The sequence below is a fragment of the Phragmites australis genome, chromosome 18 (assembly GCF_958298935.1).
Source record: "Phragmites australis chromosome 18, lpPhrAust1.1, whole genome shotgun sequence".
Lineage (NCBI taxonomy): Eukaryota > Viridiplantae > Streptophyta > Magnoliopsida > Poales > Poaceae > Phragmites > Phragmites australis.
Window position 1 is genome coordinate 15,664,191 of NC_084938.1, and position 21,070 is coordinate 15,685,260.

General features: G+C 47.3%; 3 protein-coding genes across 3 annotated transcripts; 2 read left to right on the forward strand and 1 right to left on the reverse strand.

Moving 5' to 3' along the window:
- The first annotated feature begins 875 nt into the window (after positions 1-875).
- On the forward strand, positions 876-2,351 carry LOC133899562 (serine/threonine-protein kinase-like protein CCR1). The gene has a single exon (XM_062340560.1). The coding sequence runs from the start codon at positions 911-913 to the stop codon at positions 2,045-2,047; it is 1,137 nt and encodes a 378-aa protein (XP_062196544.1). The 5' UTR covers positions 876-910; the 3' UTR covers positions 2,048-2,351.
- Positions 2,352-15,596: 13,245 nt separating this feature from the next.
- LOC133898782 (uncharacterized) lies at positions 15,597-16,820 on the forward strand. Its single transcript, XM_062339512.1, has 3 exons — positions 15,597-15,895; positions 16,048-16,292; positions 16,388-16,820. Exons 1-3 carry the CDS (start codon positions 15,728-15,730, stop codon positions 16,749-16,751), a joined length of 777 nt encoding a protein of 258 aa, XP_062195496.1. The 5' UTR covers positions 15,597-15,727; the 3' UTR covers positions 16,752-16,820.
- On the reverse strand, positions 16,715-20,286 carry LOC133898780 (uncharacterized). The gene is made up of 7 exons (XM_062339510.1): positions 19,801-20,286; positions 19,622-19,706; positions 17,930-18,038; positions 17,739-17,827; positions 17,604-17,668; positions 17,437-17,515; positions 16,715-17,237 (listed from the first exon to the last, which is right to left on the reverse strand). The coding sequence occupies exons 1-7, from the start codon at positions 20,076-20,078 to the stop codon at positions 17,070-17,072; spliced, it is 873 nt and encodes a 290-aa protein (XP_062195494.1). The 5' UTR covers positions 20,079-20,286; the 3' UTR covers positions 16,715-17,069.
- Between the last annotated feature and the right edge of the window lie 784 nt (positions 20,287-21,070).

Below are 21,070 nucleotides of genomic sequence, written 5' to 3' on the forward strand. Positions count from 1 at the left end.
CCGAGTTCCATTCACGTTTCTAAGTGGTTTCGGTCATGTTTCAAGCAAGATCCTGCCTGAACATATTTTCATAACTTTTTACGAGAGTGAACATATTTTCATAACTTTTTACGAGAGTTTCATAACAAACATGATGCAAGGTTTCTAAGAATTTCAGAAAATTAATGAAAGTTTCTATTGAAAAATTCAATCACCATACATACTAGGAAGGGGAATTCCTTCCTCCTCTATCTCTAGTGCCGTCTCACTCTCACTTACCAGAGTTAAAAAAATCAACGGTAATCGAGCAAAAATCGTGATAACCGACCTTCTCAGTCCGGTTCGGTTTCAGAAACCGAACGATAACCGAATTTAAATTCAAAAAATTCGAAAAAAAATAAAAAAATTCAAAAAAACCACCAATGGGTAAGGTGAACCGTGTCACTTACCGAGGTATACTCATTCGCGCCACTACAAGTCATGCCCTATGTGTGAATTAGGCAATTCTCATCTTTTTATTCACTCATCAATGGGTATGTACTTACATAACAAATGTTAGTTTTTTCATATGACGAATCTGAATAGTTATGTATATATCACTAGCGGCTGGTGTTAAGGAATTTCAACACCTCAAATTCTAAAACAACATATATTTGCCACGAGAGGGACTAGTGAACAAAAAGTCAGCCAGATGCTTCAACCATGTGCGCTACACAACATACTTGTGTGGCATTCCACTGACAGCCCATTTGTTTACGGTGCACGCATAGCAGGTTTGACCTACATGACATGGCTACATCTACATGCACGTATGATCGCACGTGTGCCTATCTTGCGTGCGTGCTACATAATCCTCCCATACGTGCTCTCCGAACGCGCACACGGCGCCCCATTCTGGCTGCTGCATCGTGACGCTCTAGCCAGCTACGCCATGCACGACGCGGTCGTGGCCGCCGTCCACCACGCCGTCGTCGCCAGCGCCGCCGCGGCCCTTGTTGCGCTGGCCGTCGCGCTCTTCCTTCTCTGGCGGAAGAGGCTCGTGGCCGCCGCGAGAGCCGCCGACGGTGCCGCTGTCGTCCCCGGTCCAGCGGCTACGACAGCACCTCTGCGGGTGGTCCCGCTCGCCGACGTCGAGCGCGCGACGGACGGGTTCCACCCGAGCCGTGTCATCGGGCAGGGGAGGCACTTCGCCGTGTACGCGGCGGCGCCCGGGATCGCCGCCAAGCGCATGCACCCGCACCTCGTCCTCGGCGACCCAGGCGGGCGCCGGTTCCCCGCCGCGGTCCGCTCGCTCGCCGTGCCGCCCCACCCTAACCTCGCCGCGCTCGTCGGACTCTCCGAGGGCCCAGGCGAGCGCGTCCTCCTCGTCGAGCGCGCCCCCGCCGGCGCCGTCAGCCTCGACAGGGTCCTCGGCGGGGACGACGCCCACCCTCCTCTGTCGTGGCACCAGCGCGCCGCGGTCGCCGCGGGCGCCGCGCGCGGGCTGGCGCACCTGCACGCGCACGGCGTGGCGCACGGCCGCGTGCGGCCGCGCAACCTGCTGGTGAACGCCAACGCCGGCGCGCGCTGGAGGCACGCCACCAGGCTCACCGACTACGGGCTGGCCGGCTTCCTCGACCGCGCCGACGCCCACGCGGAGACCGACGTGTACATGTTCGGCGCGGTGCTGCTGGAGCTGCTCACCGGGCGGCGCTGGGATGGCGGCCGGCTGGCGGACTGGGCGCTTCCGCGGATACGCGCCGGCACCGGGCCGGGCGCGTTGGCGGAGGTGCTCGACGTCGCACGGGCCGGCCCGCCGCGCGACAAGGCTGAGGCGCGGCTGCTGGCGCGTACGGCCAGGGTGGCACTGGCGTGCGTCGGCAACGACGGGCGCAGCCGCCCCGGGATGGCGGAGGTGTCGGCCATCCTCAGCGACGTGGAGGCCGCGTACCGGGGCCGCAAAGGCGCGCCAGAAGGCGAGGAGGAGGAGGACGACGGCGACGGCGATGAGGGGCGTCTGAGTGGGTGTCTTCTTGCCCCGAGCCGGAGCGCGCACAAGGGGGACAAGTTGCTCCGGCTTCCCGTGTGAATCAGTGAATGCGATGTTAATTCACTGGGGGAGTGATCAACTGATTGCTACTAGTATTTAGCTAGGGTAGGAAATCTGCTTGCTTGTTTGAACATGTACACAATTCTTTGCTGAGGTTCTTTTTTCCTTCTATTTTTGTAAAAATTCAGACAATTCAGTTGCAGTCTTGCAGCAGATCATGAGTAGAATGTACAGGCTATTTGAGTGTATGGTGGTTTAAATAAATATGTCCTCGCAAAAAATATATATATATGGGTGGCTTTTCATGATCGACCCTGTTTGTAATGTAGATTTTTTTTTAGAATTCAAGGTCAAAGCCTCAGTCACCTAATGTATTAAGAAGACAAAACGTTCACAGCAACGTGTTCAACGTATATAGTTCAGAAAAAACACTAGCTCAAAAGGAACAAAAAAACTATCCTATTGCTCATTTCACACCTCTTCGCTATGCTGACAAGAGAGTAACCCAATTCTAGACACCTTCTCTTCTTGTCACTGCACTTTTGCCACCGCGTTTCCTTCAGACTCAAGAGCACCTAGTTCAGATGTGTGATGCTGGCATGCGACAAGAGCAGCTCCTGCTCCCTTCACTTCCCTATTCATCACCAGAGCACTCTCTCCGATCTTGAAAGCACAGCCTCCATTTTGCATAGCACGAGCTCAAAATGTGAAAGGCATCAAGTAGGACACATGATTCTCCAGCTTTTGAGCATCGAGGCAATTCTCCTCCAGATAATCTTCATATTGCACCAGATTGCATTCTAAAAACAGAGACTATTTCTTAGCTTCCAGATAGCCTATAAAACCGCAACACTTATCATATTAACTACAGTAAACTTCTTGTTATCTAACCACAAGGTAGCAACATACTCATAACTTAGTACCTAACTACAAATCAACTACTTCAGAGATAGAAATCCACATGGAAGAAGCCACAACACACTAAAAAACAAATGATTCACTGATTTTTTTTCACAGCAAAAAAGATTCAAAGTTTTATTCTTAGACAACAGCTATAAAAAGTGTACTTTGGGGCACAAAAAATTTCCAAAAAATTTGCAATGTAGAATTTAACCATAATAAAAGAAATTGTACCGATTCCTACGGATTTCTGTAAAATTTCGGATCATCTCAAATTCTCAATACAACGCCCGAGGAACCTCAGCACATATACATTTACCAGCATGATTCTTTGAGAGGAATAAGGTGGTATGCTGCAATTTACCAGCACATATACATTTACCTCAGCACATAAGATGGTATGCTGCAATTCACGGGACCCTGTTCATGTTCAACTCGCCGTTGACTTTTACTGTTCGTCGATCACTGTTGTCCATTGGCACCCACAAGAATAGATTTTTGAGTTATGCAGGTGATGGCCAGAGGCTTTGGTGCCTTGTGCCGCGGGTTGCCGTTTGTGTGGAAGCCATGCATTTCTGATTTCTCTGTCAGATGTCAGAGGATGCCTGCCGTATACTCAATCCCCGAATAAATACCATTTCCCAGACCGTCATTTGCTGCCCTCGTGAGCATTTTGAAACGGAACGGCAAATTTTCATTTTTGTTTTCACCAGAATCAGATTTGGAAGAAGGTAAGGTAATACCTGAAGGGGTGATTTGATTTTAACCAAGGCCATTGCTAGAATTATTCTACGCCCATAACCTTGAAAAGTACAGGAGATTAGCGCTCTGCCCATCTGCCGTAGCACTCACCTTATCCTGTGACCATCACAACCTTTCAGATCATGAGAAAATTCCTTCCGTGCCATTGAATCTTATAGTTTTCTCTTATCTGCACTGAAAATTTGCTCTTTCATTTTTGCCACTAGTTTAGTTTTATGTAACCTTCAAGAGCGGTTAAATGGGATGCGAAAGGACCAACCTATCCCTGTATGTAGCCTTCTTACTTCCCGCTTCTCTTCCCCGCCTCCTCCTCAAGGCCCTCAATGCGTTCCCCACCACCCTCGGCGAGCTCTTTTGACTATCTGAGCCGATGCCTAGACCGGCAAAATTCGTCGCAATGAGGGAGGTGAGGCCCAAGTGGCAAGGAAGGAGCTCACACAGTGTTAGAGTAAGAGATTGTCTTACTCTGGCAAGTACGGTGAGAATTTCTTATAAGGAGGAGACTCAAGCTTGAAGACGAAGTTTGACAGAAAGTAACACTACAAATGTATTGATAGTAGAAAAATGGATCGATTTGGGGGGAGTGTCATAGCGTGACTTTGTGTTTAGGCACCTCTGTGTCCTTTGTGTTGCCTTGAGCATTCTCCTTGTCACCCTCCCCTTTGCCTATATAACCACGACCCTTTATTTATAGGGCAGTGCGTAGCTTAGTGTATAAGCTATCACGATATAAAAATATCTAGAATCTGACCGAATTACTAGACCTTATTCTGAATAACTACTTTTTACTCTATATGGAAGATAAATACCTATCGTGGTAACTATTGTAGTGCCTGCCCCCTGAGGGGTAAGTCATTCACCAATTGCGGCCCGGTGCTACTCTGTCGGGGGTGTCAGGACGACATAGCATTGGGGTGTCAAGATAAGCATCACTTGCACCGGCATTAATCGCCCGTCACCTCGCGTCAGGTCAGTTGCAGGGGGGTGTCCTTTCTTCCCTGATATAGTCTCCGGAGACCTGCTGCATCTTTAGGTTTCGGAAGGCCATACAGACACCAGAGGGGTGAACCGAAGGGGTCCGTAACCTCTGGGGGCCAAACCTCCTACTGAGGGTACAGAGGCTAAAGGCTCTGAAGGGGCTTGTTGTAGCTTCGAGCCTTCGGAAGGCCAAGTACGTATCGGAGAGGTGGCCCGAAGGGGCCTGCAGCCTCCAGAAGTCGGGCTCCTACTGAGGGTTCGGAGACCGAAGGCTTCGGAGGCACCTTTGATAGAAATCGTCAACCATTATCCTCAGGCTGGTCTATTTTCCCCCAACAATACCCTCTCATCCGCTAGTTTTGAGGTCCCGAGGGGCAAACAAATGTAAATAGAACTAGCTACAACCCCTTTGAAGTTAGATTATCCCAAATTGCTTCCTGTCCATGTAAAAACCTCTCGACGATCACCGCTGGCGACGAGGTTCGATGGAGATGACATGGTCCAGAGCCCGTGATGACGCTCGATGTGGGAGAGGCCTGCCGGGGCATCGTGGTGAAGCTAGAGGCGGAGTCGATGGCAAGGCCGTGGGGAGCAGGACGCCACCCCCTCAGCGTTAAGCACGGTGGGGCTCGTTAGAGGCTAGACCATCTGGAGCCTAGCGTCGTGAGCTGGAGATGAGTCGACGACGGGGCCGCAGAAGGCAGCCCATTACCCCCTCAGTGGTCAATGCCGGAAGTGGAATCATTGGCGAAGATGAGGGGCGTAACGGAGGTGAAGCCATCCGAAGCCCTCGGCGGTGGAAGCCGGAGACTGAGTCGACGAAGGGGCTGCGGGAGGCAGCCCGTTACCCCCTCAGCTATAGATGCTGGAAGTGGAGTCATCGGCAAAGCTGAGGGGCGCAACGGAGCCAGAGCTGTCCGGAGCCCCCGGTGGTGGAAGCCTGGAGACGGAGTCGACGACGGGACTGCGGGAGGCAACCCGTTACCCTCTCAGCGGTAGATGCCAGAAGTGGAGTCATCGGCGAAGCTGAGGGGCGTAACGAAGGTGGAGTCGACGATGGTGCTGCGGGAGGCAGCCCGTTACCCCCTCAACGGTAGATGCCGGAAGTGGAGTCATCAGCGAAGCTGAGGGGGTGTGACAGAGGTGGAGCCGATGATGAGGTTGCGGGAGGTAGCTCGCTACCTCCTCAACAGTAGATGCTGGAAGTGGTGTCATCGGCGAAGCTGAGGGGCGTAATAGAGGCGGAACCATCCGGAGCCCCCGACAGTGGAAGCCAGAGACGGAGTCGACGACAGGGCTACGACAGGCAGTCTGTTACCCCCTCAATAGTAGATGTCAGAAGTGGAGTCATCGACGAAGCTGAGGGGCATAATGGAGGCGGAGTCGTCCGAAGCCCTCGGCGATGGAAACCTGGAGACGGAGTCAATGACGAGGATGCGAGAGGTAGCCCGTTATCCCCTCAACGGTAGATGCCGGAAGTGGATTCATTGGCGAAGCTGAGGGCTGTAATGGAGGCGGAGCCGTCCGTAGCCCCTGGCAGTGTAAGTCGGAGATGGAGTTGACGATGATACTATGGGAGGTAGCCCGTTACCCCCTCAACGATAGATGCCGGAAGTGGAGTCATCAGTGAAGCTGAGGGGTGTAACTGGGGCGGAGCTGTTCGAAGCCCCCGGGGGTGGAAGCCTGGAGACGGAGTCGACGACGGGGTTGTGGGAGGCAACCCGTTACCCTCTTAGCGGTAGATGCCGGAAGTGGAGTCATCGGCGAAGCTGAGGGGCATAACGGAGGCGGAGCTGTCCGGAGCCTACGTACTCCGAGTCTGAGTCATGTTTGTGGGAATTTCCACTCCTGCATTGTGCCTGTAATTGTCTAGAGAATAATTACCTCTCTGGTATGGAAGCTTTGCCTTCAAGATGCCAGAGGGTTTTTTTTACCTCTTAGGCACAGAGGCTTTGCCTTCAAGGTGTCGAAGGGTTTTATTTTTGAACATAATGTGCTCTCACAGGGAATAGCAAAAAATTAAAAACCTATGCAGGATCGACTGAGCCTTCTAGCTCCCTGACTCCCCGGTCCCCCTCGCGTCTTTTGGCCGTGAGCGGGTAGAGGGCGCGTTCTATTAGTGCTATTATCATGACCTTAGTCAAGGCAGGGAAGCTTCTAAGACGGTTGTACCACCTGTAAGCATATGTATATGTACGTAGGTAAGTATGTACATATGATATATGAGTGTATGTATGTATGTATGTATGATGTGTGCATATGTATGAATAAGTGGATCACACATTTTTTGTGGGTAGAGTGGCCCACAGATTTTTATGTGTAGAGTCTTATACATCTTCTGCACGATGGCTTTACCTTCAAGATGCCAGAGAGTTTTTTTTACCTCTCCGCCACGTAGGTCAGCTTGGCCTTAAAGATGGCGGAGGGTATATGCCTGTCCGGCACAGAGGCTATGCCTTCAAGATACCGGAATATTCTTTGCCTCTCCGCCATGTAGGTTAGCTAGACCTTAAATATGGTGGAGGGAATATGCCTGTCCAGCACGGAGGCAGTGCCTTCAAGATGTCGGAGCGGTTTTTGCCTCTCCGCCACGTAGGTTAGCTAGACCTTAAAGAGGGCGGAGGGATATACTTCTCCGGCACGGAGGCACTACCTTCAAGATACCGGAGGGTTTTTAGATGATAGGTCTTTAAGACCTCTCCATCACCGAGGCTATGCTATCGGTGAGGAGGTTTTTAAAACATCTCCGCTTTGTGGAGGTTTTCGAAACATCTCCATTTTGCGGAGGTTTTGGAAGACTCTCCGATTTTGCGGAGGTTATTAAAACATCTTGAAAGTGCATCTAGGCCTCCTAAGTGGGTTTTGGTAAATTGATGACAAACCGATTAAGGGACTAATGAGTTTATTGAAGCTATGAACATGTTTTAGTTCTATTGGTAAAGTTATATGATGTTGGCGTCCCTAAAAAAAGAAAAAGAGAAGCGGTTTGTAGCACTCAATAGGATTTAATTTTATTTTATTTTTGAAATTAAGTTTAGGAAAGCCGTACTATCAAGAGTGATGCAATTGATAGTTTTGATGGTGTATCAGTGCTCAAAGTGACCTCTTAGAACCAAAAGTTGAGAGACACATTCACCCACAGACCCCGGGAAATAGGCTAAGTTGTTCTGAGTCCGAAGACTATGGGGTACACCGGATACTCCGGTACCTGGTGTTTTTGGCTGGAGTCTCCGAGTGAGACTCCACGAGAGAGTCTCGATTTCGATTTATTTTTAAAATATCGGAGTCTCCGGCGTACACCGGATACTCCGGTATCTGGAGAGGCCGGAGACTACGGTAAGTCTCCGGAACTATTTTCTGTGTGGCGTTTAAGTGCCACTCGGAGTCTCCAGTGTACACCGTATACTCCGGGTCAGCTCAACAGAACTGTAACGGCTAGTTCTGACACTGTTCTTGGCTTGGTTTTGAAGTACCACCCGGAGTCTCCGCTGTACACTGGATACTCCGGGTTAAGTCAATCAGAACAGTAACGGCTAGTTTTTGAGGGACTGCTATAAATACTCCCTCACCTTTTTGCATTGAATGCTTGCTGTTGCTACTGAGCTACTTCTTAACAAAGCCTCCCAAAGCATTCAAGAGCCCCTCCAAATCTCTCTAGTGCTTAGATTATTGCAAGATTTGAGAGTTAGGGTTTGGAAGAGAGATTTGAGTTGGTGAACCAAAATCCAATCTTTGAGCATTGAGTTCGCCGTCAAGCTTTCATTTGTGATCTTTTTCTCTTGAAGCCTCGTGCTTCTAGACGGTAAGGCGTCGCCCGTAGAGCACCCAAGAATTGTGGAGTGCCACGGAAATTTTGTAATCACCCGTTGACTTGAGTAAGAACACCTAGCTTGATCTTTGTAGTCGTTAGGAGAGGATAGGGTTGAAAGAGACCCGACTCTTTATGAGCTCCTCAACGGAAACGTAGGCACTTCTTAGTGAGGTGGCCGAACTTCGGGATAAATTATTTGTCTCATTTACTTTTTTGCAAGTTTTACTTGTTCTTGTTGTTTTTGGGGATTTTCCCAAATCCTTTTGTTTGTGAGTGTTCTACTCCAGGGTGTTGTTGATAAGGTCATCATACATCTATTAGAACATGTGGTAACTTAGACTCAAGTAGACTTGCTTAGATTCATTTCGATTTCGTACACCTGTATAAGCCGAATAATCCTGATAAGACCGGATACTCCGGACACCGGAGTATCCGGACTCTGTCTTAATCCGTTGCTGAGTTTTAAATTTCAGAAATTCCTATTCACCCCCCCTCTAGGCGACATCAAGTACATTCAATTGGTATCAGAGTCAACCCTCCTACAAAGCTTCACCACTTGGAGGTTTCGATCACTGCTACGCTGTCCTCCTGCGTGCCTACTACATGTGTGCTGCTGCCTGCCTGCATTCGCACGTTGTGAGCGTGCTGCTGCCCGCCTGCATGAAGTGAGACAAGCAGATGACCGCGACTGGGCTTCATCGTTGTAGCACTGGAGGGGCGTCAGAGTGGAGCGCGGAGAGTGGGCCTTCAGAGTGGTAGGGAGCTGGAGAAGGTCTCTGGCGCGACCGTGAGCTGGAGAGGACCTCCGGAGTGGCGGGGAGCCGAAGAGGGTCTCCGGCCTGGCCATGAGTTGGATGGCCTCCGACGAGGCGATGAGGTTGGGCTGGAGCCAGAGTCGGAGTGAGGCTTTGGGGTGGCGGTGTGACGGAGAAAGTCTCCTGCGCGGTTGTGAGCTGGAGGAGGCCCGACCTAAGCACGGAGAGGCTCTGACCACCGCTTGTAGAGGCTTCGGACGTAGCTAGGAGTGGCTCCAGCGTGGTGGAGGTTGGCCAAAGTCAGAGCTGGAGTGTGCCTTCGGTGTGGCGGTGTAACAAAGGAAGTCTCATGTGCGGCTGCGAGCCGAAGGAGGCCCGGCCTAAGCTTGTAGAGGCTCTGGCCACCGCTTGTAGAGGCTTCGGTAGTGGACCGAAGGAGCTCCAGCGGTGGAGGTACTCTGGTATGGAGAGGATGGACTCTGTAGAGGGTGGAGGTGCTTCAATACGGAGGAGAAGGCCTTTGGTGTAGAGCACTGATGGACTTTAGCAGCGATGGGAGGGCTCCAGCGTGGAGCGACTCCGGTAGCAGCGGAGGTGCTCCGACATCGACGGAAGGTCTCCGGCATCGAGCGCAGTGAGCCCGGCAGCGCAGGGTGCTCCAGCGTCGAGCGCAGCGAGTCCTGTAGCAAGGGGTGCTTCGATGTCGAGTGTAGCACGCCTTGGCGAAGGGTGCTAAGGCGTTGAGGTAGCGGGCTCTGCAGTGAAGGGTGCTTCAGTGTGTGAGGCTCCGGCGAAGAGTGGCCCTCCGACCTATGAAGCTCCGGCATGAGGTGGTTTCTCCGGAGTGGAACGGAGTATAAAAGGGGTTTCCAGACTCAGCCTCAGAGCCGGTGCTCGCAATCGGATACGGAGGGGCCTCCGATGGCTTCAGTAGAGGTAGTGAGGCTGAGTCGGAATCGGAGGTGGCCTCCGGCCTGGCAGTGGAGGTGGCGCTGACTGCCAAGCACGCGGGCTCCAGCTGTAGAGGTAGGCGGTCTTTGGAGGGTCGGCTCAAGCCCAGTGGAGCTCTGGACTTGGTCTCCGGCCTAGAGGTGAGGAGGGGGCACGGAGCACGGGCCTCCAGTGGCGTGTTGGTTGTGCATGGCCTTCAGCTCAGAGTCTTCCGATCGCCATGAGTGGAGCTGGTGCTTTTCTGGAGGGTCCCTGTTTATGGTTAGTCCAAGCGAGGACACACAATCTATCAGCATGTAGCCCGCTATGAAGCTTACTGCTCGTACATTGATTTTGCAGAACTTAAAAGGATAAGGCAACTTTATGAAGTAGGCGTGACTAGCACCTCCGCAGAGATAAGTCTACCAGTCAGAAGCAAAGGAAACACAACACGTTGCAGTTCGCAAAATCCTAGGTGGGAGGATAAGAAGCCCATGTTGTCCAATGGAAAAGGCGTGTACGAGACACTATTTGCAAGGCCCACGCTGTGCATGTGTCAGAGTAACAACAGCAAGGAATTATGACCACGATGACTTACCAGACATGCGATACTTGGCTACAAACGGTAAAACTCATGCATGTGTCATCATAAAAAGCCTAATGCGTACGCGTATGTTACTGCCGAAGCATATCGTGCTAGCGTGGTAAAACATGTCCACTACCCACTATGTGCATACTGCCGTAAAATGTGGCGAACCTTTCTGACCCATGCTTTGGAGTTTGGACCGACTTAAAGGTATTGCCTCTTAAACAAGGAGTGGCTAGCAGGTAACCATCGAGATATTTTAACCTCTATGGTATGGTCGAGCCTAGCGAGCTACCCATGACTAAAAGACTTAAATACTAAGTGCTACCACTGACAAGAGGTGTAAGAGCGTGCAAGTATATAAACTACTCTTATTTCTACCGCGAGAATAAATATCCATGGGACATGATCTAAACGCAAGGACTCTCAGTCAAGCATTGCGGCGCCATGCCTTGCCGCGGACATTGCGTGTGTCAGGAGCACACACAGAGTGCATGTGGGTGCAGCAGGCTGTGACGCACGCCCCGTGACCTGGAAACGTGTTGATCATTCTAGGACGAGAACCATGGCAAGCTCTATCCTAAGAGATATTTCCTAGCTTGAGCGCAGATCTTGGGTGCTAATAAACACAGCATTCCAATGCCCTAAGCTGATAGCGACTAGATGCAGTGGACGCCTGCCCATAGATGAGCATGCAACGATGAAAATACTAGCAGGAGTACTAGCCAGTTCACTTGCAGGTCCCTCTGACCACCTTCTAACACTAGTAATAAGTAAAGGTATTCTCAGCTGCTACACAATAAATGGGTGCATGCACTTATCATGTGTGCAGAGGTTTTCATGAATTTTACCTTTGCCTTAGCTCTCACATGGGTAGCCTTCGCTTGAGGCTGGATGGGCATGGGAAGCCACACTCGTACGTGTTTTGCCTCCGGATAGCCTCGGGAGCGGTTCACAGCATGCCATGGCCGCTGTTTGTGTGCAGCCAGGCCGACGCAACTGCGGCTTCTTCACCCGCAAGATGCTAATGATTGCCGAAGGGTGGAGGGTGGCTTCGGCATCCTCCAGACATGCTCCGCATGGAGTTGTGTTCAAAGGTGTCGTCTCGGCCTACAGACCCGATGACATGTTTTGCTCTCTTGATGTCTTCTCAACCTCTTTTCTCTCATGGCTTTTTTATCTGCATCCCCACAGACGGCGCGCTGTTGGAGCAAGAGATCGTTTTGCCCCAGCAAGTATGGTGAAAGTTTCTTCTAAGGAGGAGACTCAAGCTTGGAGACGAAGTTTAAGAGGAAGAACACCACAAATGTATTGATAGTGGAAAAATAGATCAGTCTGGAGGAAGTATCACAGTGTGACTTTGTGTTTGGGCACCTCTGTATCATGTGTGTTGCCTTGAGTGTTCTCCTTGTGACCCACCCCTTTGCCCAGATGACCACAACCCTCTATTTATAGGGCGGTGCGTAGCTTAGTGTACAAGTTATCACGATATACAAATATCTAGGACCTGACCGAATTACTGGGTCTTATCCTGGATAACTACTTTTTACCCTATATGGAAGATAAATATCTACCGTGGTAACTATTGTGGTGCCTGCTCCCTGAGGGGTGAGCCGGTCGCCAAATGGGGTCCGGCGCTGCTCTACCGGGGGTGTTAGGATGACCTTCACCGCACTGGGGTGTCAGGATAAGCACCACTTGCACCGGCATTAATCGCCTGTCACCTCACGTTAGGTCCCCTTTCTCCCCTGATATGGTTTCCAGAGACTTACTGCATCTTTAGGCTTCGGAAGGTCGCATAGGCACCAGAGGGGTAGCCCAAAGGGGTCTGCAGCCTCCAGAGGCCAGACCTCCTGTTGAGAGTTCGGAGGCCGAAGGCTCTGGAGGGGCTTACTGTAGCTTTTGAGTCTTCAAAAGGCTACGTACATACCGGAGAGGTGGCCTGAAGGAGCCTGTAGCCTCCGGAAGTCGGGTCTCCTGCTGAGAGTCCGGAGATCGAATGCTCCGGAGAGACCTTTGATAACAATCCAACCATTATGTTGTCTTGCTTCAAAAATGCATGAGGCCACGTCAGTTCAATTTGTATACTCCCTTCAATCATAAATACTTATCATTTTGATCAAGATCGGATCAAACTTTTAAAATTTTAACCGTCAATAGCTTCTAAAATATTTAGTTTTAAAATATAAAAATCACATATATAGATTTTTCTTGAAAAATACTTTTATAATATTGTATTTTTATTAGATATTATAATTATATTCTAATAAAAATAATAATCAAAGTTGCACGTTGAAAATTGAAAAAATAAAAAATAATAAGTATTTATGATATAGGAGGAAGTATAAGAAGATCACCAGTGTACAAAGTCTGAATGAACCTTAAGGTGTAGCGATGTGGCTAAGGGCATTAGGATTTATCATATCCGCACCCCTAGTATTATCTAACTTTGAAGTCACTAGATTTGTATAACTTCAGTTGATATATATATATAGTAATAAAACATTCTTTCATCAACATATTTCTAAGACAAATCTAGAAATATAATTTTTATATAGTCAATCTTGATAGGTCTTTTTTTAGCATACCCTCTCTACGGTGCCTCTTTGTTCCATATCATCCGAGAAGAAGCGCGGCTCTGACTTTCCACTGGAGCGTCGTCTAGGCTGGAAGCTCTATGGACTCGGTGAAGCTGTCCGCCGTAGCTTGGTCCTTCTTTATGAAATGTAAACCTTTTCTTTATTTTTGGCTTGTAACTTGTATAGGTATTTTCTTTTTTCTTTTTGACTTGTAATTCCTTTTTGTATGTTTTTTTATAATATATAACTAAGTAGGGGATAGTCCTATTATTTCATTAAAAAAATGTAAACCTAAGTTACAGTAGCCTCTTTTATTTCTTTCTTTCATCTGGCAGGCTTCGGCCATGCGTTGTACTGTACTATCCGTGCCTTGTCGCATTCTCTCCTTATAAAATGGCGCGCAAAGCTTTTGATAGCATAGAAAAAAGATATCTTTCTAGCATAGCAAGTTTGATAGCATAGATTCCACGATGTCAAATAAAAAAGAATGAAGAGAGCATTTTTTAATAAATATGTTGATAAATATTTAGCTATTTTATTTAGTTACTGTTTGGTAGATGAACCACGCTAGTCCGACGGGTTTGATTTCCAGGCCAGAGCTTGACGTAGCTCGAGCCCGGCAAATAGAGCGGTGCCACACAGCTGCCACCAATGAGCACGGGTAGGCCTAACCTAGCCAGGTGTTCAATTAAAGGATTTTTTTTTGCCACAAGACATTGTATCTTTATTATTATTTTTTCGATTACAAGGTGTCACATTCTCACACCACTACACACTAAATTGACACACGGGAGTATATCTTATCACACATCTACAGATAATATCGCTAAAAACACTCGTACTTATGTAAATCTTGAACACTAAGATTTGAATCTGATGGATAGAGTTGTACCTTCAGCTTCTACCATCACACCAAGAAATAGTTCCCATATCTTTAACCCTTTTAATGTAGGGTTCTCAAATTAGTATTTAGTTAGTGGAAACGGTAAAACGTTCCACTGTCTTAAACCACTGTAAACCACCGATGTATATTATAACACAAGAGTGTTATCATGTAACTAGGGTGGATTCACTAGGAGAAGAAGAAAAGGAGGAAGAAGAAAAAAAAAATCTTATTTGGTGGTCCTATATCCTTACTGCATGTAACAAAATTGATGTGCAATATTACGGTAGTGTTGTGTAGCTAAGTGCGGATTTGAGAGTACCCCTGAAGTATAGGCGAAAAAGAAAAGCTATATCCTGTAGCAAATTTTGCCTCAATCAATGGTCGTCGATCGACCATGTGGCATGACTTGCGAGCTTGGCTTACACTGAGCTTCTCACAGCTTAGGCAATATGAATCCAGCTAATCTGAACAGTGACCACCGAATGTATTTTGGGATTTAACTTGATGGATTCGATTAAATGCTCCACTCAAATAGGCTCGTGGCTCTTGAGTGCAAGCAAACACATGGTGCACACAGGGCGCGACGTAACGGGTTCGTGACGTAGTGTACCCGGTACCCGCTAGCAAGCAACAACACTTACCTGTAGTTCAATTTTCGGGAGCAGTTTATTTCAAGTTTTGTTTAGAACAGTGACCATTTTAAATTGAAGGATTGTTATTGCAATGTTGCATTAGAAAGCTACCGCGCTTCTCCGGAGATTATTTCTTACCCTTTTCGACAGGATTGTTTTAAGACTTTTAACTAAGGATCTAAACCAGGTGAATGCTAGGGGTTCTCTAGTCTTCAATATCGAGGATATGTCAATCGATTCAATTTATTTAAATTTATATTATTTAGGTTTGCTCAAAAATTTGCATTTGATCGTGGAGCACATGAGCAAGAAATCGTTGGTATTTTATATTTTTAGTTTGCTATTACATTAGAAATCAACTACCGTGGCTCGCATAACCACTTCGGCACAAAAAGCTTATCTTCTTTTGCGGGTCTCAGTGAGAAAGTTGTGCGCTTTAAAAATCGTAGCATCTGGCATGAGAAACAGTTTCTGCCATTTTTCGGATGGCAGAAGAGAGAGCTGAGTTAGTACTTAGTACAGCGGTAAGATGAAAATTTTCTGTTATCGGTTCTTGATCAAAGACATCCGCAGATCCGGTAACCCGTGAAGCAATTATATCTCCCGGCCTTTCTTCGAAGCAATCTCACAGAATTTTGCTTGCCGTCGTCGATGACTCGTGTCTTTCCTCCCAAGCGTTGTCCAACACCGTCAGTACCACGACTGCAACTCTTGAGCAAAACTCATAAGCAATCAGCCCCATCACTCGGCCACTAGCGCACACACAAAATCCAAATAAAGACACAAACCACAAGCCACGACGATCTCACGTCCTCTCCACAACACAAAGAAGTAGCAACAAAACGCGAGAGATGAGAGAGAGGCAATAGCTAAGCAGACAACACAAGATTAGAGGAGGAGATGCAGCTGGAGAAGGGCTCCCTGGACCTGGTGCTCGTCCCCTGCGGGCTGGTGATCATGTTCAGCTACCACCTCCTCCTCCTCTACCGGATCCTCCGCCATCCCAGCACCACCATCATCGGCTACGAGAACCACAACAAGATCGCATGGGTCCGCCGCATGGTCCAGGTAAACTCCAGCAAGAGCCGCGATATCCGGTTTTGGTTTTCGACGATTTTCAGTTCATTTTTCAGTCTTTCTTCACATCACATCTAGTAGAAGTTTTGTGGAGTGTGAGTTGAACCAACAGTGGCCATTGTTGAGATTGACTGTTGCTGCAGGCGACTCCGGACGAGACGGGGCTGGCACTGAGCGTCATCTCCAGCAACATCTCGGCGTCGACCAACCTGGCCTCGCTGTCCATCGCACTGGGCTCGCTCATCGGGGCGTGGGTGAGCAGCACCACCAAGGTGTTCATGACCGAGCTCGTCTACGGCGACCGGAGCCAGTCGACGGCCACCGTCAAGTACATTTCGCTCCTCGTCTGCTTCCTGGCGTCATTCACCTGCTTCATCCACTCTGCAAGGTGGCCTTTCTTTGCTACTGCTAGCCTCTGACGCCAATCGTTGTGAAATCGTGAGTGCCATGGCAACAGATTCTGACCTGGTTGCTGCGCAACAGGTACTATGTCCAAGCCAGCTTCCTGATAACCACCCTGGACTCCGACGTCCCGGCGAGCTACGTGCAGCACGCCGTGATCCGAGGCGGCAACTTCTGGTCGATGGGCCTCCGAGCTCTCTACTTCGCGACGACACTGCTGATGTGGATCTTCGGGCCGATCCCGATGTTCGCCTGCTCGGTACTGATGGTGGTCATCCTGCACATGCTGGACAGCAACTCCCTGCCACTGCACCAACACCAGTTTACAGTTAGGAAACGGCAGGAGCAGAGAGCTCTGACATCTACAATTGCTACGAGGCAACCCAGTCCTCAAAATCCAATTCTCAGTAACCCAATCTTATCACCTGTTACATTTTTCAGTTGATGGTGAAAATGTTTGTTACAATACATGAATGTAGTGTGAACTTACACTGCATTACATGAATGTTGAAGTACAAATTTTCATTGCAATTTTTTTTTTCCCTGGGGCAAATGCTACACAGAATTATGAAGCAACATATGGAATCACGACATCATCAAGTATTCTCTGGAAGTTCATGGTTCAGCTGCGATTTTGACTTAGCATACTGACTTGAGACAAATTTCCACTAGGATTTATCATATCCATACCCTTTGCCATAGTCAAATTCATGTCAAGTAGGGAAACGGTTTGCACAGGCTCCCAGGTTTCCTTTTCTAGTCCCTATAGAAAAACAGTGGGGACATTGGGGTCATTCCCATTGGAGTCAGCAGATCTCTTCTTGCCACGCTTCTTGAGCTTCTTTTTGAACCTGAATTGTTCTTTCATGTTCTTCTCCCATGCTTTCTTGTGCTTGTTGTAAATGAACATCACGGCTCGGGCATCCTCAATCTGTAAGAGTACCAGAAATGGCCATGCAAGAAATCATGAGCAGAACTGACATCAACGTGAAAGTAGGCTAATGACAACGAGTTTCACTCCAGCAGGAAGCGGCTAGGTGACTGTGTGAGAATGTAGTAGTAACTGTTCAAGGTTGGAACATAGAACTCTGCATTGCACAGAAAATAACCATGCATATAATATCACTTACAGGGCAGTGTTCATTCTGCTGTATTTTAGCCCCAAGCACTTGAGCAGCAAGATCCTTCAACGATCGCCTCTTTCCCTCCCTAGTGAATTGAAATTCACATGTCAATACAGTTTTGGGCAATCGTAACAAGAATAATCATGTCATAGTAGATGTTCAGGCCATCTAACCTTCGGAAAATCTCATATTCTGAGGTATCCCTTATGTCCTTCTTTGGGTGGCTTAGTAGCAAGACCTGGAAAATGTGAATTAAATTAGACAAGAACACAGGGTGCATAAAGAATGGAGTTAAAGCCACCAACAACCTTAAGATCATTGTGCAATGCATGCCCAACAAGAACTCTGCCTTTAATCAGCTCAGCTACTTCCTTCTGCACAATCCAGAATTCTTTGGCTGCAGTGACATAAGATAGTTGCATAACCCATATAGATTGCCACCCTCTACATAAACAAAATATCATATAGTGATAGACTGACAATATAATGATGTATATACCTTTATTCATGTGCTTAGGTCTAATCCCACTGATACGGGTACGGTAATCCACTATTCTCTCAACTGTTCGAACATATTCATCATATACAACATTTCCAAAGGAATTAACCTGACAAAAAGCACATTAAGATTAGAAGATGATATTTCAAAGGCGGGACTGCATTTACATTGCCCAAATGTTTGGACATATCAAATAAATTTTATTAAGTACATTTGTTGTATCGCAAGCTATATAACCTTATATAGCAAGAAATACAGAATGTTGAACAAAAAGCAATTAGGGCATGTTTGGTTCCCTTGTCCAGCATTGCTACTAGTCAAGGAAATCCTTATTGTTTGAGGAGCAAATTTGGCTCTCCCTCTCAAAAACAAGGAAATCCTTGCCCACTCTTTCCCCAAGAAAGGCTAGGTAAACATGGCCTACACTTCTCATCAGTTTTCCATCAAACTTAAGCACATAATTCACAAACTTCAAGAATAACCTTCACTACTTGAAGCCTTGAACCATTTACATCACATCAACTGTCTAAGTATAAATGCACCCAAATTAACATAAGACAGCACAAAGCAACTACACAATGATTTATGTGCAGCTATCCTATAAATTTTAAAAACAATGCAATGTTCTTCTTGCCGTCAGTAAAACATAAGAATGGTATGGTATTTGCTTCCTTCTTTCGTTCCACTATTCAGTACAGGGCGCCTACAAATAAATGTTATCGATTCTACCCAATATTCCCTCTCACAGGGTGAGCACTGAGCATTGACAATTTAATATGAAGTCGGTCTCATATTTTTAACTCCGGATTCAGGGATATAGAAAATCAAGTTGGTACACAAATCGCTAGAACATTCAAATGATTTTTTTTATGACATGCACATCCTATTGTATTACTCCAACTCCTGAAATTCATGCAAGAGTTATTGACCACTAAGTTACTACAGTAAAACAGTTACTTTATAGCATTTTCAAAGCACTAGCAAGTAGCCACACATAACAATCTAAGAGACAACCACATTACAGGGGAAAAGGACCGCATTGCACTACTCTATTGCTAAACATTATCTAAATTAAACTACATTACACTACTTTATTAGCTAAATATCAGGTAAATAAAACAAGTCATAGAAACCCCAAAGGGAAGGAAATTGCATTACCGTATTGCCAAACCCAAACATAAGTAACCACATATTACTGAAACAAAAACCTGAATACTGCTAGTTTCAAATGCAAGCCTGTAACAACCACTTTCTAGCAACCACATAAAGCCATCCAATTCCAAGCATATGATGTGACATCCATCTAAGTCGCAGAGTTACTGAAACCACCTATTTGGTAAACCAAAAATCTATGAGTAACCACCCTCCAACTGTGGATTCTCCGACGCAAGTTCACACATCTCCACATCCGAATGAAGTCTAGGTAGAAAATAATTGCAATGTCACTCCATGGACAAATCATGCCAGCACACTGCTGATTCATGATTAACAGCTTTGGGACTTCCTGGCCCTTCTGATTCAATTTTAATGAACAAATTCAGACATATGGCTGTGCCATCACCCCAACTCCCAAGCACCATCTAGCTCATAGCATAAATAGGTGACTAAGCATTTTTTAACGAAACTAAGCATATCATTACTACACACAGTAAATAAATAAGAAAAAATAAAGTAACAAATGATAATGCTTACCAAGGTGACCCTGCCGAGGGCGCTCTTGCTGCCGCCGGCGCCTACTCCGACCATCTCGCAGTCCACCGCCACCACCTTCGTCAAGCTGACCACCCCCACCACCATTCCCAAACCACGAAGTCAAAAACCAAACATCTCAAACAGGCGTTCCAAGCATCTCGATGCGAGGGCACGCTAACCTGGTGTCGTCGGAGGTCGGCTCGAGCTTGACCTCCGGTTCACCCGCCGCAGCATCCGTGGTAGAAGACTGCTCCGCAGTCTCGGGCGGTGGAGGAGGGCCGGCCCGGTCCTTGCGCTTGCCGAGGCGGGTGGCTGCGGGGCGGTGGGGGAGCTTGGACTGGAGCTGCGCCCAGTTAGGGTTTAGGGCGGAGGGGCCGGCTGCTTTCGGCTTTGGCTTTGGCTTCCGCTTCAGATTGCGGTTAGGGTTGGGGTTTGCGGCTGCCGGCGGAGCCGCCATGGATGATTGTAGCGAGGGAGAAGGGGAGGCGGGGTTTTTTTTTCTTCGTGGGAGGGTTTTACTTGGGTCTCTCCCTTACGGCCCATTTCAAAAGACAGACTTTAATTTTCAAGCAAACTTTTAGAAATATTTTTAGTCATATTACCATAATAATTTTACGTATACAATGTATTTTCCTTGTATTTAGCTAGTAAAATATCTAGAGTAAGATTTGGCTTCTAACAGTAAAACTCTAGCACTATTCTTCATTTTAAAGGCGACTTTAATTTTCAAGCAAACTTTCAGAAATATTTTTAGGCATGCTATCATGGTAATTCTACTTATCCGGTGCATTTTCCTCATATTTAGCTAGTAAAATATCTACAGTAAGATTTGGCTTCAAACAATAAAGCTCTAGCATTACAACAATAGGATAACCATTTTAAAGACGACTTCAATATTCAAGCAAACTTTTAGAAATATGTTTAGTCATGCTATCATGGTAACTCTATGCATCCGGTGCATTTTTCTCGTATTTAGCTAGTAAAATATCTAGAGTAAAATTTGGTTTCAAACAATAAAGCTCTAGCATTATAATAATAGGATAATATATACATAATGACAACACTAGTGGTGACCACATGAATATGTGGTGTTTGAGAACACAATAAGGTGATGGGTTGCGATGGAAACACATGAATTAAGCAAGTAGGTGTTGGGAAAAAATATCAATAGATCAAGTGGATGTAGAGTAAAGAAGGTAGCGTCAATAGCCGGTTAGGCAATGGTAAAGATGGTGGGTGGTGCTCATCGATGGACCTAGCTAGAGGTGGAGTCAATGATTAGAAGAAGACGGGCGCACGTTACACGTGAGTACACCTCTATCACACGTGTAAAGACCTAATCGTTTAAAATACTGAAATCATTTGCCTCTGTATAAATATAGACACCACCTAGTAGGTAGAATAGTTCTACGAGTGCATTGTTCCATTAAAAAAGTGGTTTATAGGTCG

What these genes read in the sequence shown, in the direction of transcription:
- LOC133899562 (XM_062340560.1), top strand. Translation starts at nt 911, where the DNA reads ATGCACGACGCGGTCGTGGCCGCCGTCCACCACGCCGTCGTCGCCAGC.
- LOC133898780 (XM_062339510.1), bottom strand. Translation starts at nt 20,078, where the DNA reads ATGGCGGCTCCGCCGGCAGCCGCAAACCCCAACCCTAACCGCAATCTG. An exon ending in CCCTCGGCAGGGTCACCTTG is followed by an intron (nt 18,039 to 19,621) that starts GTAAGCATTATC and finishes GCTTTTTGTCAG; the next exon opens with GTTAATTCCTTTGGAAATGT. An exon ending in AGCAGAATGAACACTGCCCT is followed by an intron (nt 17,238 to 17,436) that starts GTAAGTGATATT and finishes GTACTCTTACAG; the next exon opens with ATTGAGGATGCCCGAGCCGT.
- LOC133898782 (XM_062339512.1), top strand. Translation starts at nt 15,728, where the DNA reads ATGCAGCTGGAGAAGGGCTCCCTGGACCTGGTGCTCGTCCCCTGCGGG. An exon ending in GGGTCCGCCGCATGGTCCAG is followed by an intron (nt 15,896 to 16,047) that starts GTAAACTCCAGC and finishes CTGTTGCTGCAG; the next exon opens with GCGACTCCGGACGAGACGGG. An exon ending in TGCTTCATCCACTCTGCAAG is followed by an intron (nt 16,293 to 16,387) that starts GTGGCCTTTCTT and finishes GCTGCGCAACAG; the next exon opens with GTACTATGTCCAAGCCAGCT.